General features: G+C 35.2%; 1 protein-coding gene across 2 annotated transcripts in view; it reads right to left on the minus strand.

Annotated features, from left to right (window-relative positions):
- ADAM28 (ADAM metallopeptidase domain 28) overlaps positions 1–19,054 on the minus strand; it is a 55,230-nt gene that overhangs the window by 23,991 nt on the left and 12,185 nt on the right. For both annotated transcript variants that reach the window (XR_012016524.1, XM_072796246.1), the window contains exons 6-11: positions 17,543–17,726; positions 15,145–15,216; positions 14,155–14,226; positions 9,219–9,388; positions 6,480–6,564; positions 670–800 (exon numbers count right to left, since the gene is read on the minus strand). Coding sequence is in view for 1 of the 2 variants with exons in the window: in XM_072796246.1 (XP_072652347.1) it covers positions 670–800; positions 6,480–6,564; positions 9,219–9,388; positions 14,155–14,226; positions 15,145–15,216; positions 17,543–17,726 (714 nt within the window). In the remaining variant the exon portion in view is untranslated. The remainder of the gene's footprint in view (positions 1–669; positions 801–6,479; positions 6,565–9,218; positions 9,389–14,154; positions 14,227–15,144; positions 15,217–17,542; positions 17,727–19,054) is intronic.

Raw genomic sequence — 19,054 nt, forward strand, 5'->3', positions numbered from 1 at the left:
AAAGTCATATTTATTTATGTGTCTCAGAATTCACTCTCCTCAGAGGAATTACTTTGGACAGAATGTCTTCAGTTCACAAATAAAGCTGAGGTTTAAAAATGCAGGAGTATCTGGGAGAGATAACATAAGATATGTGCCTGGCATGCCACCACAATGCTACTTTGTGGAAGGGTGTGAGAGACTAACCCTAGATTGAGTGAGATGCAACAGGCAAGGAAAACAGATATATAAAGGGGATTGTGGGATTTTGAAAGACAAAATTCCCTGGTAACTTTGTTTAGGCAAGGCAGGAATGTATAATCTCTCTGTCCTCCTGCAAGGATATTCTTCTTTCATTAGATTTTTCTCGAGAACCACTCAATCTGAATTCATTGAAAATTTGATAAATACTAATGATTTCCTGAAACCAGGTCTTGTGCAGATGAGGTGAAGTAAAAAATGTCAATCACCCCAGCAGCAAAGACACAATATGTTTGAATGATGTCTTAGGTAATGAAAAATATTGCATATAGATGAGGAATAATGTGGTTTGGCATAGATATGCATTCATGATTATACTATTTAATATTTAAAAGTTTGAATGTGTTGCTGAAGATGACATGAAAGATAAAGCACAGCCCAGGGTGAACCAAAATCAGGGACAGATAGCATCTTCCCAGAGAGCCTCACCTTAGTGCTCTGTCCATCACACATATTGTCGAAGGGCACTTGCAAACATAGGAGTCATGAAACATTCCAAAGTTATGGCCCATTTCATGGGCCATGGTCCCTGCTACTCTAAGCACGTTGCTACTGTGGTCCTAAGAGCAAGAATAGGGAAATAGATCCTCTGGTTTTCAAACTAAATTATCACTCAGGGTATAATTAGTTTTACTAACTGGGGCAGAGAAAATGATTTTACCTTTGGCTTTTTCCCTGCTCACCATTTCTCTTTCTCTTCCTCCCCTTCTCCCTTCCTCCTGCCACATGCATACAGGCACGCACGCACACACACACACATACACACATACACACACACACACACTACTTTGGTACCAAATACACATCACTGGGCACACTGATTGCTCTTTATTCTTGTAAATGGAGAATATTTATAATAAGCAACGTTTTGTGGTTTCCTGCCATGAGATATAGTGACTAAATGTCTTCAACGATGATAAGGAATCAAAAAATTTTTAAAACAATCTACCCCCCTCCCAGGCTTGCTGTTAATGTCTTCTAATTTGATGGGAAGTCTTTGATATGTTTAGCTAAAAGGGACCTGAAAGTGCTTGTTAACCCAGGACTTTAACACCACTGGTATCTCTATCAAATCTGTTACTGCCAAGACTAGATGTCAGTGACTTCTAGACTTGCCCATTGCATGAAGTCCAGCCAATAGCCAACTTCATTACCAGATTATTTCTGATGAGAAGTGTTGGACTGGGAGCTCCAGGTTTTTCAGGAGCAATAAAACAGTCCTAGAGAATCACTGCAGGCTGTAATTTCCCAGTGAGGAGACAGGAATGTGCCAATTACATCCACCCACTGAAACTTGATTTCCTTCTCTACTCCATTCCAAAGAACCAAATCAAGAGATTCATATGGCATGGTACAAGACTAGCAAACAAGGAACATCTGTGTAAGACAGGAAGGTAATACTTACAATTCATGATATTGTATCATTCTATCAGGATGAACCTGGTAAACCTTGCTATTTAGTAAAGATGGAGTTACTCAAATGGGGACAAAGCCAAACCAAAAAAAAAAAAAAAAAAACTAAGAAAAACTGGAGATATGTTTAGATTTTAGACATTGCCTTATTTGAGGTTCCTTAAATTTATGGTATCTCCCTTTAAATAATTATTTTCATAACCTCTATGTTTCTTTCATTTCAGATGAACTCTATTATATGTCTCTAAACTTTACCCACCCTTTGAAGTTTACTTTAAAGCAAATTTCCTGACCAAATTAACCTTCATCAATAATCCTCTTCTCTGGATTCCTACTGCAGCTTTCAATTCTACTATCACATATTATTAAGTAGTGCTTTAAATAGTCTAATTTCTTTTCCAATTTTATGGTAGCTCTTTCAAGTCAGAAAAAAATATATATATAAATATATATTTTACTTCTATATATATATATATATAACGAGAAGTCTGGTGTAAACTTTATCTTTTTTGCTCTGAAATGTGTCTTTTTTTTCTACCTCAAGATTTCCCCTTTCTTTTTAATTATCATCAGTTTGATTATAATTATGATATAACTAATTAGGTTTTTTTGGAAAAATGGGTAATTTTTCCCATATATATATATATATATAGAGAGAGAGAGAGAGAGAGAGGTCTCTACCACCTGGCAGTGGAGTAGGAACACTATAAGGACCTACCCAAGACACTAAGGAACTCCAGACTGAGGCTTAATAAGAACAAAAGAAAATATCCCCTCTGATCGAAAGCCTAATCATCATCAATAACAGGTAACAACTAGCTATTGAGAGATTCAATAGCATAAACTCTCTGGGGAATCCAGGAAAGACCTACAGATGAGTGTGAAACACACACTGAGAAAAATCCTCTGAAAACCAGCCCTCACCCTAAATACAAAACAATGTTAGAGCAATTTAAAGCATGTGATGTACTGAAGGCAATCATAGCAACAACAACAAAATCCCAAACCCAGCTCAACTCCTGCTACAGTGATTCAAATCCTCACACAAGAGGCCCAGCAGAAGGAAAGAAATGATCATTTCCAGGCCAAAAATTATACACACACACACACACACACACACACACACACACCTCAGACTAGTGTCTTTCACAGGATGTCTGACTTTCAACAAAAAATAATAAGCATCCAAAAGAAAGAAAAGCAATACCCTGCCAATCAACAGATCCAGATTCATATCTGACACAGATGTTAGAACTATCAGACAACACTTCAAAACAACTATGATTAATATGTTAAAAGCTCTAGTGGAAAAGATGAATATCACACAAATCTGGATGAGAACTTTCAGCAGAGCTAGACACCATAAGAAAGACTCAAATGGAAATGCTAGAAATGAAATAGACAGTAACAGGTGAATGAGGTATTCAACAGGCTTGAGAATAGATTCGGAATAGCTGAGGAAATAATCACTGGTCTTAATAGTTCAAAAAAATTAACCAAATGGAAACACAAAGTTCAAAAAGAATAAAAAAGAAAACAAACAGCAGAACAGAGCATACAAGTTTTGAGGGGCAATATAAAATGGTCACAGACATACGTATCCCTGGAAGAAAAAGGGGATAGAATGAAATAGAAGAAATATTTGAAGAAGTAATGGTTGAGAAATTTCCAAAACACATCAGATACAAGCCCTTGGTCCAAGAAGTTCCGGGAACACTAAGTGGAATAAATTACCCATTTTAAAAAAAAAAAACCCTACTTAGTTATACCACAATTATAATCAAACTGATGAAAATTAAAAAGAAAGGGGAAATCTTGAAGTAGAAAAAAAAAGACACATTTCAGAGCAAAAAAGATAAAGTTTACACCAGACTTTTCATCAGGAACTCTGCAATCCAGCAGACAGTGAATTGAAATCATTAGAAGTTCTCAAAGAAAAACCCAGAATTACAAACCCAGTGACACTATATACAAAACAGAAATAGAGATAAAGTCATCTGAAAGTAACTAAAAGAATTCATTGACAGCATACCAGTATTACAAGAAAGTTTTTTTTAAATCTTCTGGTAGAAAAAATATATATACCAGACAGAAACTTGTAGCTATACAAAGAAATGATGAGTGTTGGGAATGTGATAAGATGAATGTAGGTAAATATAGATAAGAATAATACTATTTTTTTCTTATTTTAAATTGCATTGGGAGATGACTAAGAAAAACTAATAATAATATATTGTGTATTTATAATGTACGTGAAGTTAAACACATGATAACAATAGCATAAAAAATGGAAGGGAGTAACTAGGGGTATACTGTTGTACAACAACTCCAGAGTATTTCTTTTTTTTAAAAGATTTTTATGTATTTATTTTTTTAAAGAGACAATGTGCAGGGAGGAAGGGCAGAGGGAGAGGGAGAGTCTTAAGGACTCCACGTTGCACAGAGAGCCCAATGTGGGGCTCTGTCTCATCACTTAGATCATGAACTGAGCTGAAACCTACAGTCTGATGCTTAACCAACTGCACCACCCAGGCGCCCTGAGCACAAAAGTATTTCAAGGTATAAACAGACAAGTGGAGCTGTATAATAAACCAGGGCAACCATTAAAAATAAACAAATAGAGATAACAATGAAAAGCTAATAATGGAAATAAGTAAAATTATTTTCAAAAATCCTTAATCCTAAGGAGAGCAGAAAAATGGAATATGATGGAATATCAAACATGTAGCAAGACGGAAGCTTTTAGTCCAATAATATCAATAATTATATTACATATAAGTGATTTAAATACAACAAATAAAAGACAGAGAATGTCAAATTAGATAAAAAGTAAAGCCCAAGTATCTACTGTCTACCAGAAACCTTTAGATGTAGAGAAAAATATATGCTGAAAATAAAAGTAAGGAAAAGGTTGTATCAAGCAAACTTTAGCCACCCACAAAATGTTGGAGTAACTATAATGATATCAGAAAAAGTAGACTTCAGAACAGGAACATTTCAGGAAAAAAGAGAAATATAAAATAATAAATACATTAATTCTCCAAAGAGACATGATAACTCTATTTGTGATTTTGCTTAACAGAGCTTCAAAATACATTAAGGGATAACTTATAGAATTGAAACAATAGACAAATATACAATTACACTTGGATACTTAACCATTCTCTCTACATAAATGATTCAAAAGAACTGAACAACAGGATAAATGAACTTGATGTAATTGACAATTACAGAACACTCCCTCTACTAACAGCAGAAGACATTCTTTTTCAAGTTCACATGCAGTATTGATCAAGAACAAACCTCAAAAAGGTTTAAAATATCAAAAGTTTACTAAGGAAAATATTTTGTAAATACTTTTCCCAGACTATTAGGGACTGAATTGTGCACCTCCCACCCTAGTTCATATATTGAAGCCTTAACCTCCAATGTGACTGTATAGGGCTTCTAAGGAGGTAATTAAGGTTAAATAAGACTGTACTCCTGGGACCTTAAAACAACAGGACTGAAGAGAAAGGGATGTATGCTTCGAGGAAAAGCCATGTGAGGACAGCAAGAAGGTGGCCATCTGCAAGCCAATGGGGGAGACCTGAGGCAAAGCCAAACCTACCAACACCTGGATCTTGGAATTTTAGCCTCCAGAACTCTGAGAAAATACATTTCTGTTGTTTAAACCATACACCCAGGGTATTTCGTTATGGCAGCCCTAGTAAATGAATACACAGATCATAACAAAAAGAAATATAAAAAATCCATAATAGAAATTATTACAGTACACTTCTAAATAATACATGAGTCAAAAAGGAGATCAAAAAAGAAATTAGAAAATATTTTTAACTGAATTAAAATGAAAACACACTTATCTAAATTGGATGGATTCAACTAAAGCGGTACATGGAAGTAAATTTATGCATTAAATGTTTGAATTTGAAAAAAGTCTCAAATGAACAATCTAAAATTCTTCCTTAAGTAACAGAAAAAGAAGAGAACAAATTAAATGCAGAGAAAGCAAAAGAAATTCAATAATCAAGACAAGAGTAGAAATCAATGAAACTGAAAACAGGAAAACTATGCATAAAGTATCAGTAAAGCAAAGGCTGTTCTTAGAAGTGAATAAAATTAATGAACCCTCACTGAGACTTACCATGAGAAAAAGAGTAAATTACTAGTAACATGAATGAGAGAAGACATCACTACAGATATAAAAAATTCTACAGATATAAAAAAGGATAACAGGAATATTGTCAACACATTTATGCCAATTTAAATGAAATGGACATTTTCCTTAGAGACACAAATTATCAAGGCTCAGTCAAGAAAAGATAAATAGCTTGAATAGTACTATATTTGTAGAAGAAATTTTATTTGTAGTTAAGAACCTTTCCATAATGAAAATGTCAGACCCATGTTATTTTACTGATGAATTGTACCAAATATTTTAAGAAGGAATAATTCCAATTTTACTAAAACCTGCCAGAAAATTGAAAAGTTGGGAACATACCAATTTATGTAACCAGATTTACCCTAATAACAAAATCTGAAAAATACAGAAGAGTAAAAGACAACTACAGGCTAATACCCTTCGTGGTTATATAGAATATAGAAATCCTCAAGGTATGTTAGCTTATTAAATCTAGCAAGATATAAAAAAAATAATGCATTATGGCCATGCTGCGTCTATGCTCGATATGCAAGATTGTTTCAACATTTGAAATTCAATCATACTACCTATCATATCAACACACACACACACAAACTACATGATTCAGAAAAAAGAGCGTTTGACCAACTTGACTGTAGAACCAACTATTTATCTTCAAGCAAACCTGAACAATGCCAACAGAATGATAAGGAGAGCACATTGTAGACATGAAAGCAAGGCCCACAGTTGTTCCAGAAAGTTTTGTTGCTCTGCAAGAAAGAAAAAAAATTGATGTAACAACGTATGATTCTCAACTATATGCTCTACAGACAATTCATCCAGGACTCTAAATGCTTAACAGAGAAACTCACATTGTAAATAAAAACTTAAATGTTTCCTTCAGGTTTTCAGGTTTTGAATTTGCGTTAGACTTTTTTTTTTTTTTTTTGCGTTGGACTTTTTTTACATGCAATGGTAGTCATATCACCTAAATAGACGTCCCTGGATATAATAATTTTCAATACTTTATTTATATAGATAAATAAATCTTATTTGTACAGTATTATTGTAATGTATGCTTTGTTTTAATTTACGTCTTTCTTTCACATATTTTATATTCAATTGCTTTTGTTTTCTTTTAGTACAGTTTTAGCTATAGTGGGATTTGGAATTTGGGCCCATTCTGGTGGTATTTGTGCTACTGAAGCATTTATGTTAACAAATATTGAAATATTTGTTACTGGAAAGGAATTTGAACCACTTGTATTTAGTTGCATAGATGATTGCTCTGGTCTTTTGTAATTTTAATTTCTTTTTTTTTTGTTTTTTTTTTCTTTTGTAATTTTAATTTCTTTTTTAAGTTTTGTTCAGTTTGTTTTTCTTTCAATTTGTAATGATTCCTTGTGCTGCTTTTGTTATTATTCTGCTATCTGTTCAAGATCCTGGCCCTGGGTTGTCTCTAATAGTTTGCAAAGAATACATTATTTTAAAAATTCCTTAGTAAATGCAGTTACATAAAAGTTGAACTTATATTTTCCCACTTATCATTAATAACAGAGAGTATTGATTTTGCCATGCAAAACAAGGAAAAATAGAGAATTTCTTCCTGCTTTACATTTCCTTTGAAAAATTTTCAGATATCTGTTACTTGAAGTGGTATTTTGCAGTATGTATGATATTTTGAAGATTCATGGCGTTCATATCCTCTTCAAAAAGTATGTTATAAAATTACTTATATTCAAAAAAATAAATAAAATAAAATAAAATTACTTATATTCAAATGTGCATTTGTGTAGCTTTAATACCCACTACCAGCTCATTTGCAATAAATAAAATTTTCTCCCATTATGGAGCTAGCTATTTTGGTTCCTCTTTTTAGTGAGTATAGTTGTAACAAGGTTTTTACCCAGTTATGTTGACTTGTCAGGTAAAGGCTATGACTTTCAGTTTATAAGGAAAGGGCAATTATTTCCTTCCATCATATCTAATTGGTACTTTTATCCTGTTTATTCTAGTCTAGTCAGGAAATCTATTTTTTTTTGAAATCTATTCTTGATATTGGATTGCCATTTTGTGCCCTCTTTAATGCCCATTGCCCAGTTACCTCATCCCCCCTCCCCTCCAGCAACCCTCAGTTTATTTCTTAGGGTTAAGAGTCTCTTGTGGTTTGCCTATTTCTCTGTTTCCATCTTATTTTATTTTTCTTTTCCCTCCCCTATATTCATCTGTTTTGTTTCTTAAAATACACATATGAGTGAAATCATATACTATTTGTCTTCTCTGACTTATTTCACTTAGCATAATACACTCTAGTTTACATAATACACCATGTCATTGCAAATGGCAAGATTTCATTCTTTTACCCATTCATCTGTTGAAGGACATCCGGGCTCTTTCCATATTTTGGCTATTGTGGACATTGCTGCTATGAACATTGGGGAGCAGTGCCCCTCTGAATCACTATTTTTGTATCCTTTGGATAAATACCTAATAAATACTGTGTGATTTCTAAGCTTCAGTTATGAGAAATCTGGAAGCTTTCTCTTGGTCCTCTTTGAAAGGTTCTTCTAGGGGAAAACTGGTCACCTTGCAAAATATCCGGAACCCTGAGACTGCCATGCTGGAAGGAGTCCAAGTTAGCTACATGAGAGCTATGTATACGGAGATGACCAACAAGTGCCTGTGCTTCAGCCATATCAGGCAAGGAAACAGACATTTAAGAAGACTTCTTTTTAGGTCAGGAAGTTATGGGCTGATATGTTATGTGTAGTAGATAACCAGCACAGAGTATTAATTAATTCTTATTTCCTGTAACAACTCCTGTTTTCTTAGGAAGTAAAACTTGAATAATTTTGTCATTCCTTGTGGCTTCCTTCTATCTGATTCCAGCTGCAAACTATCCAGTAGAATTTTCTTGATTTCTTTTGCGGGATATGCTCAGCAGTCTTGTCTAATTTATAATCACCAGATTTACTTCTCATTTTTCTTTTTTTTAATTAGTCATTTTAAAAGCAGGATGGTAGAGGTGTGGGATTAGAATATCATATGCGATTTTCTTTCTATCCTAGAAGTTTGTCCTGACTAGTGCTTAAAGCTGATCAGGTGTTCTAAAACATTGAAACAAAATTTCTCTTGCCATTATCTAAACCTGTCATTCCTTCCTGTATACCCACTCAAAACAGACAAAATTCCAATGAATCATTGCTAAGTTGTTAGCTTTTCTTTCAAAATAAAAGAACAAGGTAACTAAGGTAAGACCATATTCACCATAAGATTCAAATGAGTACGTTTTAAACTTTTAACCCCCCCGTGTAAGCCATTTCCTCTTACCCTGTACCCTGAGATACCACTTGCTTTGTCAAGGCTTTGGTAAGTTTCTATGCAAAATACCACTTAACATATAGAGAGGAAAACCTATACATACGTGATTAACTGAGCGATATCATGAGGTTTTCTTTTTCGGAGGACACTTCCCCTCCATTTGGAAAAATTTTCCAGGGTGGAGCTTGCATTTGGGGTTATCTTTATTTTATCCTCATCATTCCAGATTTCTATACCGACTAAGGCCACATGAGTATTCAGCTTTTTATAAAGCTGTCCAAAGAGAATACATGTCAAAAGAACGACATAATGGTTGTATTATCTTTCAATATTTTCAATGCACTTTACATTTTCGAACTTAATAATAGCAGCACTGTAAAAACCTTCTTTCCAAACACACTTGTGAAATGTACCTGTGTTGCAAGGCAGACACTCTTAGCTATTTCAGGCCAGAGAACTCTTTTTTTCGAAACAAAATTCCCACGAAAACAAACTTCTCTTGCTTGCAAACTCAAGAAACATTCTAATTTTCTGTTAGTAGTTCATTACTATGACTTCAATTTGAGTGTATTTATGAAGTTAAGTGCACTTGCTTTGCAATGTTCTGAGTCATAGCAAGGTTGACGCAGTGGTTTGAACTCCAGGAAAGGAACATGCTATAAGAAGAGTCCTGCGTCTGTGAGTCACAATAAAGTAAGTGATCCTCTAATTCTTAAACCTGGACCGAACCAAATAATCTATAATGCACAGAGGATAACCTTTACAAATAATGAGCTAAACTTAGAGACAATATGCTTACTCTAAAAACAAAAGTTGAAATTGCTACTATAGTTTACAAAACTGTGCAGTGTAGGTTAGAGTGTAAACTTCTAGTTATTAGATGAACGAGTTCTGGGGATCTAGTACCAAGTACCACTTGGTAGTGATAGTTAATAATACTATCTTAATTACTTCAGCATTGGTGAGAGTAATTTTTAAATGTTCTCTCCACAGAAAAGAAATGGCAGCTATGTGACATGATGGAAGTGTTAGCTCACCTATGGCAGAAATCATTTTGCAAGTAAGCATATCAAATCAACACTGGACTCCTTAAACTCACTGAGTGCTGGATGCCAATTATGTCACAATAAAGCTGGGGAAGAAAACACTGCACAGTGACAGGCTTTCTCATGGGGCAACTTCTGGCTGAGAAACCTGAAGAAATGGTTTTAAGTAGCTTAGAAAACAATAAGAGCATCGAGGAATGCAATTATCATCAAAAGAAAAGTCAGAATCTCACCAGATGAAAGCCCTCCCCTTGACGAGTCCCTCAACTTCCTGTTTCCATTCTTGCTTTATTTCACTCACCTGACAAAAGTCCAGTCCTGGTTCAAACAATTCCTCCCTACATCTCTCCTGCACCCTGCTCTGGAACACAGTACATTCTGCTGACTGCTTTCACTTGGAAGCCATCACTATCAACCTCAAGTAGTCTTTACCAGTCTCAGTGAACCTGCTGCATTTCCAAAATCTATTTACTCTCAGAGGCTTCTGCACATTTTTTTTCATGCTCACTCTTCTGTTTTTAGAAATTGTGACACTCTCTATTAAAACCTCACTTGAGCAGATGCCTCTGCTTCCAAATTCACTCAGAGCAATCAGAAGCAAATGTCTACCTTCTGACCTATACCTATTCAAACAATCTATGCCTCCCCTTCTTTACTATATGAATCAATGCTGTGAGCCTAACCTTTCCACTAATGCACTAGATCTCCCATTTCTTCTCAAATCAAGGAGATTATTCCAGTAATCCTTCCATCTTCCTTGCAATTCTATGCTTAGTCTTCCACGGAATCATTCCCATCAGCATAAAAAGGGTGACCCATCATGGTGGGGGGACAGTTTTATAGCCTCTCCCCCTATCACATATTCTCCATTCCATTCCTCTGCTCCCATTTACAGCAAAACTTCTGAAGAGGATTTTCTGTATCTTCTCCTCTAATCCCACTTCCTATTCTCATTGGACTCACTCTAATTATGCCTTGTCCTCTTACACTCCACAGAGACTTGTGTCATCCAGTTGACCAATAACTTCTACTTTGTTAAATCCAATGGCCAATCCTGAGTAGCAACTAACATCATTGATCATTTCTTCCTTTGATAGAGTTTTGTTTCAGGTAGCTTCCAGAACAGCACTATCCACTATCCCCTGGTTTTCCTTGAAGCTCATTGTCTACTTTTTCTTGGTCTCTGTCAATTTCTCCCATACTCTGATCAATCTTCAAAGAAGCACCTCAAGGATCTGTTCTCAGTCTCTTAGTCTCTTTTCTACTTATCTACACCCACTCCTTTGGTTATCTTATAAGAGGGTTGGTAAGGTTAGTCTCTAAAGTTCCATAGAAAATGCTTCAGACTTTAAGGCTGCATGGTTATAACTACTCACCACCACTGGCACTATAATAGAAAAGCAGTCATAGATGTGTAAACAAATGAGCGTGGCTATGTTTCATTAAAACTGCTTTTATAAAGGCAGAGGCCAGATCTGGTCCACAGGCTATAGTATGCTGACCCATGTTTTGTGCTAACTGTATGTTTTAAAGACTTATGGATTTATATTTCCACCCAAACCTTGCCCCTGAACTCCAATAAATCTTGTATATCTAGCATTTTCACCTGGGAATCTTTCTTTCCTTCCTTTTTTTTTTTTGGCATCCATGAATCTTTGCTTTAATCTGCATTGATTCAAAATTTTACAATGATATAACCTGGCACATACATGTTACTAGATGCTACACATGTGGAAGGCATTGACAATATGGACAATATGTCTACCCTTCATCTCAGGAAATTTCCTAGTATTATTTCTCTGATTTTTGAAATTTAAAGTCTCTAATATTTTCATTTTTAAATGTAAAAATGTTACATGAAACATCATGCATATATTTTAAAAAATTACTTAGTCATAGGACACTTTTAATAAAACTTAGCAATCCACTGTTCATTATTACCCCCACTAAGAAGCAATAATATTTTTGTTGAGATATAATTGACATATAACATTATATTAGTTTTAAGTAAACAAAATAATGATTTGGACCTAGAAGCCTTTATACAAAAAGAGGTCTCAAATTGAATGTGTCCAAAATGGAAATCCTCATCTTGCCTTTGAGTCACTATCCCCCACCATATTACCCATTCTTAAAGTTGCTCAGGCCCAAATCCTCAATGTCCCTTGACTCTTTTTTTTCTTATACTTTTCATCTCTCATCTACCTCATCTACTCTGTTGACTCTAACCAGAGATCAGCTATTCTCAATAGACCTACTACCACTGCTTTTTCTCAAGCCACCATCATCTTTTGCCCTGAATCAAGTAATGATTTCCCTATCCGGTTTTATTTCTGCCAATTGCTTTCCTTCAGTTTATTTCCAACATAATGGCCAATACAATCTTTTAAGAACACACATCTGAACGTCTTACACCCCAGCAGGTTCTCCCAATGTCTTCCTCACCCATGAATAACAAAGTCCTTAAACAGGCTTACCAGGAGTTGAAGGTTCCAGACACTGCTACCTGTCAGATATCATTTGCTCCCATCCTTGCCCTGACTTACTGCATGCCAGCCACAATGGCCTTCCCCCTGTTCCTCAAATATGATGATCTAGGTTCTGTCCTTAGAACTTCACTCTGCCTTGTTGTCCCTCCCCAAGGATCAGGCACTTCTTTCTCTCCCTTCCTTTCTCTACTCAAATGTCACCTTGGACACCTTGGAAATGGCCTTCCCTCTTTAACACAATACCAAGAGGAACCTCTCTCTCTCTCTCGTTTTTACACTGCCTTTTTTTTTTTTAATAGCACTTATAATCACCGTTCTACATACTTTTTATTTGGTGTGTTTATGTTTGTCTTGAACAAGAATGTAAACTCCTTGAAAGGTTATTTGTCGGTTTTGTTCCCCACTTTATTTCTGTCATCTAGAAAAGTCCCTGTCATGGAGCACCTGGGTAACTCAGTCGATTAAGCATCTGTCTTTGACTCTGGTCATGATCCCAGGTGGGATCGAGCCCTGCATTGGGCTTCCTGCTCAGAGGGGAGCCTGCTTCTGCCTCTCTCCCTGCCTGCAGTTTCTCTGCTTGTGCTCTCTCTCTCTCTCTCTCTCCCTCTCTCTGTCAAATAAATTAATAAAAATATTTAAAAATAAAAAAGAAAGAAAAGCTCCTATCACAAAGGAGATGCTCAATTAATATGGCCAGTTTGGAGAGTTCTTTAAAAAGAGTCAGCATTATCTTTGTGGTGAAGAGACAAGATATGGATGGCATTGTTCATTAAATGTGATTTCAAACCTTCACTTTCTCTCTATTCTTAGAGAATTTGCAGGCTTTTACAAAGAGACTCACCCACTTACGTAGGCAGACTAACTGTATGTTCAACTAACAAGACATTAAGATTTAAAAAGAAGGGATACAGAAGTCATTTTTAAAGGGTTTTGTTAATTAGATGATAAAGTCTTATTTACAGACCAAAATCAAAATCTTTTCAATTGAAATGGACTTTGAAATCCAACGAGACCAAGTTAAAAATCTTATCTCTAGCATTTCCTAACTCTGATTTTAGGAGTTACTTTGCTTCCCAGAATCTAATTCTTCAGATATAAATTAGGTTTAGGAATATCTCAGAGTTATTTTGATGATTCAGTGAGATGATATAGTGAAAGATGCTACTGTGCCAGAATTTGGCTGATTATATTTGTTTTTTCATGTTCTTCTGTACATTGGCTTCCTGTGGGGATTTGCTGGCCAGTGATGTCTCCCCAGACTTTAAAAAAAACAAAAAACAATTCAAACCAAACCATCTCTTCTACTTTCATCAACCTGAGCATAGTGTGGCAAGTAGGTGAGAAACATCTCTATCATATAATAGTAATATTCAATTAAGTAGCAAAAGTTCAAGAACCAATTAGCAATTTTAGTCTTAGGAGTATTGACTTTATCTCGCTGCTTCATAAGCATTCATAGAAACACCCAAATTGTTAAAATTACACTTAATAAAGTATACCATACCATGTTGACATAATTGGCCATTTCAAACACCCTCTTTCTTATTTTCTCTCGATCTTGATTGTACTTTTTAAACTAAAAAACAAAAAACAAAACCAACCATGACAAAATATGGGCACTGATAGAAATGAGTATAATTGGAAGGTAAAAAAAAGAAAAGGCAACTTCAGTTTATTTTTACTTATCAGTGGTTATAATTAACAATCAGTTATAAAAGGTAACAGTTAAAAGCTAGAAGCAAAATGCTTCCTTATTTCTTTAGCTAAACTAAAGCACTTTCAGAGTAGAGATGATGTTTACTCCTGAAGTAGTAGCTCAGTGTAACGTTCTAGGGAATTATTCCAAATAAATTTCCATTTAAATACCATGATTTCATAAACTGTGCAGAATCAGTGTAAGAAATAGCTTATTCATTTAAAAAATGTATATGAATGGTAAATGGCAAATGAATTTAGTATAATGAGAAGCCAACCTTTAGGGCCCAAACAAATTAACTTACTCATATTATCATAGCACAAAACTTTTCCTTTTGAGATCACACACATGTAAATGTTAGGTTTCTAATATATGAAACTGCATTCTTGTAAAATAATATAAACAATGTATATTACCAAAGAAAAGCCTTTTTTAGAAGATTCCATTCATTAGTCTTGTACATTTATCACTCCTTGATGAGGATAAACTCTAACTTACCAGCGATTTTACTGCTTAATAAAAGACAAAATGACAAAGGTATTTAATTGGAAACAAAGTTGGAGACAATAATAAAGGATAAAGTGCAAAAAATTGACTTTATGTATATTATATCAGGTGCACATTCCTGAAAAGGAGAAATCATATCATTATCTTTCAAATTTCCTAGAATAAGAACATTTCTTAGAAAAGAATAATTCATATTCATGATTTTTCAAAACTGATCCATATGTTTAATACTTCCCATAACAAATTATATAAAAGGGGATTTTAAAAGACACATTTATCTGTTATAATTACCTCACCATTATCCAGGACCAAATAATATTCTATGTATTTCTTACGTTCTGGACCCTTCTGGTCATTTGATTTCTGTAATAAATATAAAAAAGAAAATTACTGAGACAACATCATTCTCTGCAAGAGTCATCCTTTTATTTGAAATGTGTAATTTTATAAAAGATTGTTTTTTAAAAAAAATTATAAAAGGTCTGGCAATAAAGGAAAACATACCATTTTAACTCTAAGGAACCATAATTATCCACAGACAAGGCTCAGATATCAGAGCTTGAAGGGACATCAGTGGTAATCTAGTCTGACCCCTTCAATTTGCCAGAATTTAAATGATTGCACAGCTAACTCATAGGTCTGCAAAGTTTGGATTGTTTTTTTCACAATGGGCTGTCTCCACTATTCCTGCCCTGAAATAGAGAGACTCTGACTTCAGCACCCTTCTAGAGTTCTCTTGTTGTCCTTGTTGCTGTTGTTGTTGTTGGTGGTGGTTTTAAGTAGCCTTTTATCCCCCTCCCAATGAGCACCCCCTTCCTTAGCAATGGGCAATGCCCAGAGCCACCATGGTACCTAGTCTGCTCTTTTCTCCTCAGACAGAGCTGAATCTCTTTCCCACATTCGAAGCTTCCCTATTTTCTGTTCCTTTTTCTCCACAAAACAAAACAACCATAACAAAAGGTACATTTCATAGTGGATTGTTTCACTGAAAAGTAGCAGATACATTATTCATACTAAATAATAAACTATCAAAGTTTATTATGTTGCATTTCTGGAAGTGCTTGTCTTTTAACAGGTAAGTAAGCTTCCATTAGCAAGAACACATTACTGAAGGTAGACTTTTAGGTGTAGTCCAATGAGCCACACACTTCCCTCCCAGGGTCCAGAGGAGCAGCATATTCATTAGCACATAGTCTGTGCTCTAGCACAGTACTCCGGTGCTGTGGCCACTAAGAATAAGGCAGTGAAATAGAAATGGTCTGTAGTATAAGGAGCTCCCGCTCAGCAAACAGGCAGAGATAAATCAGGTGGTGATTAGTTCTATGCAGAGGATTAAATGGAGTTATGTGGAATTGAGTGATGAGGTAGTTATTTTAGAATAGATGGTTAGGGAAAGCTCTAAGGAGTTGGTCATGCAGCAGACATATTATTGAAAATGAGAAACCAGGCAAGGGAAGATAAATTGGAAGATAATTCCAGCAGAGAAAAAAATGAACAAAAAGACTGAAGTGAATTGATATTGACATGATTAAAGCCCAGGAAAAAAAGTCTATGTTTGTCAGAACATAATAGGGGAAGTCGTCAGTGGGTGGGGAATAGAAGGTAGAGAGATTACAAAGGGAAGTGGGGCCCTAATCATACAGGGATTTGTAACTCACTGTCATCCCTCCTCTGTTTGATCTCTCCATACCAGTGACCCTCATAAAAGCTCAACCCGGGGCCCCATTCTTTATTCATAGATCCTTCCCATCCTGTATTACACCTTCTTTAAATAGGAACTCTATCTATTTCATGCATTCATTCAAGTGTCTAATACCACAAACTTAATGTGGTCAAAATATAACTACCAATTCCCAAACCTCAGACAAAACTTGCTTCTCCCTCATTCTTCCTATCTCAGTTAACAATACTATCATTCATCATTTGCTCTGGCCCAAGTCTAGAAATTATCCTTGATTCTTTTATCCTTCATCTCTAGGAGTAGTTCTGGGTTCCTAGATAACACATCAATGGTAGAATTTAAACCCACAACAAACTGAACCCAAAGGAGATTTTCCTTTATTTAGACTCATTCTACCCAGTTCTTATGGATTCTGGGAACTTTTAGAAGATATGATTGGATATAAAGTGTCCCCTGAAGGATATGAAAGTAATTATGGCAATAACTTTTTATGTACACCTTATGGTTTCAAACAGGCCATATTCATTTTTCTTCTGTGACTGTAACTTGAATTCATATATGGAAGATTATTCTAAGTCCCTCTGGGCATAGCCTGTACTTAATTTTGCTCCCTACTACATTCCCACCACCTATGGCAAGAAAGAAATCTGTTGAGTGAGTTCATTTATGAAGACAGTAGGATATTTTATGTCAAAGTAATAATACTTAAACCTTTTTTGTATGTTGTAGTATTGTCAATATTGGCTGTTTCTAGAGGGAAAGGCTTATATATATATATACTTCTTTTTAACCCTGGCACATTGTTGTTGATAATAGCTAATCTGCAAATACTTATTAAATAAATCATCAGTGTACAACAAAGTTCTGATGTCTACAGCCTACCATAGTACTAAGAGTTCAACAATGACTATAAAGCTTCCCTTAATTGTCACTACTAAGACTGGAACCCTGGGTAGCCAGGACAGGATACATGAGAGCACTGCAAATAAAAAATAAAAGTAGGCATACCACCAGTCTGGTGGCCACACTCTGCCGAGATCCATGTGCCCACAATATGTTATCCATCCCACAGGTGCTGTTAGTCTTCTTTTCATGGGGATCATACTTGAAAAGTGCATGTTCCTGCCCATCATCATTGGTGGGGCTTAAAGGTTCAATGAGGTACTTTTGATCTCCCTGACTGAAGTAGCCCCTGAAAAACATGAGAATCCGGGCTTTTTAAAAAATATTTCTGCTTTTGAGTGCTATAGGCTTATAGACTACAAAAAGTTACCAATACCACATAATTTCAAGCTCATGGCAGTAGAATATACTGTAACATTGCAGCTAAAGATACCTAGAGATGACCTAAACTTATTTTTTTTCCTCCCAACAAATGGGACCTATTGGGAAGAAGTGACTACTGTAATGTCACATAGCTAACTTACATCAGTGCTGACACTAGAATGGAAATTTCCTGATTCTTACCCAGTGGTCTTCCAATTCTAGTACCTTGTCTGCTCTACAGGTGCACTGAAAAATGAAGAATTTGGGGTCTGAAAAAGAAGAGTTAAGAATCTGTGTCTATAACTTCTTAGCTATGATACAATGGGAAGATTACCTAACCTCACATAGCCTCTCTATTTATAACATTAGCATAATACCTACCCAATAGAATGATTATTAATATTGAAGAACACAATAAATAAAGCACATGATCAACAAATGTTACCAATTTCTTCTCAATTATCTCTGCTGAAGCCCCAAGCTAAGAGTCACTTAATCAATATTTAGGGAGCACCCATTATACATTAGTCACTGGATTAAGGGCAGACAATAAGATAGAATCATGGTTTCTTTTCTCATGAAGCTTATAGTCAAATGAGAAAGATGTATGTGGAACAAATAGTCACATCTGACCTATAAACAATACAATTATATGACATATATGAAATACTCATAATTACAGATAACTGCTAGGATGAAAAAGTATAAGAATATATAATAGGAGACTGGCTGAAGTGTACACAGAACTAGAAGACAAGAGTAGATATGAGGAGATAAGTAGGTAGTCTGTTGCAATGGTTTGATAAAGGATCATGGTAGTTTGGACTAAGATGTGCCAGTAGAGAAAGAATGTAGTGAATAATCTCAGCAAATATTTAGAACATATAATCAATAGGGCTTAATAATGGGTTGAAAATGGGTAGCTGAGAGTCAAAAAATCATCAAGGAATTTAGGTTTCTGAATGGGACAAGTGGTTGGTTGATTATATTATTTACTCAAATCAGGAACACTGGAAAAATACAAGATCTGGGAAAAAATCACTAGTTTGATTTGGAGTTCATTAAGATTTACATTTCATTAATCTATCCAGATATGGAAGAGATACTGATAGAGGAAAGACAAGATTAGATAATCAAGTCTGGGCATCAGAAGAACTATCTCACCGTAGACAGATGTCTGGGGAGTCATTAATATACAGAAGAAAAGAATGGCATGGGCATGGTTAGGACAAGCTTAAGAAAGAGTTTACAGTA

This window comes from Canis lupus, chromosome 24 (assembly GCF_048164855.1).
Source record: "Canis lupus baileyi chromosome 24, mCanLup2.hap1, whole genome shotgun sequence".
NCBI lineage: Eukaryota > Metazoa > Chordata > Mammalia > Carnivora > Canidae > Canis > Canis lupus.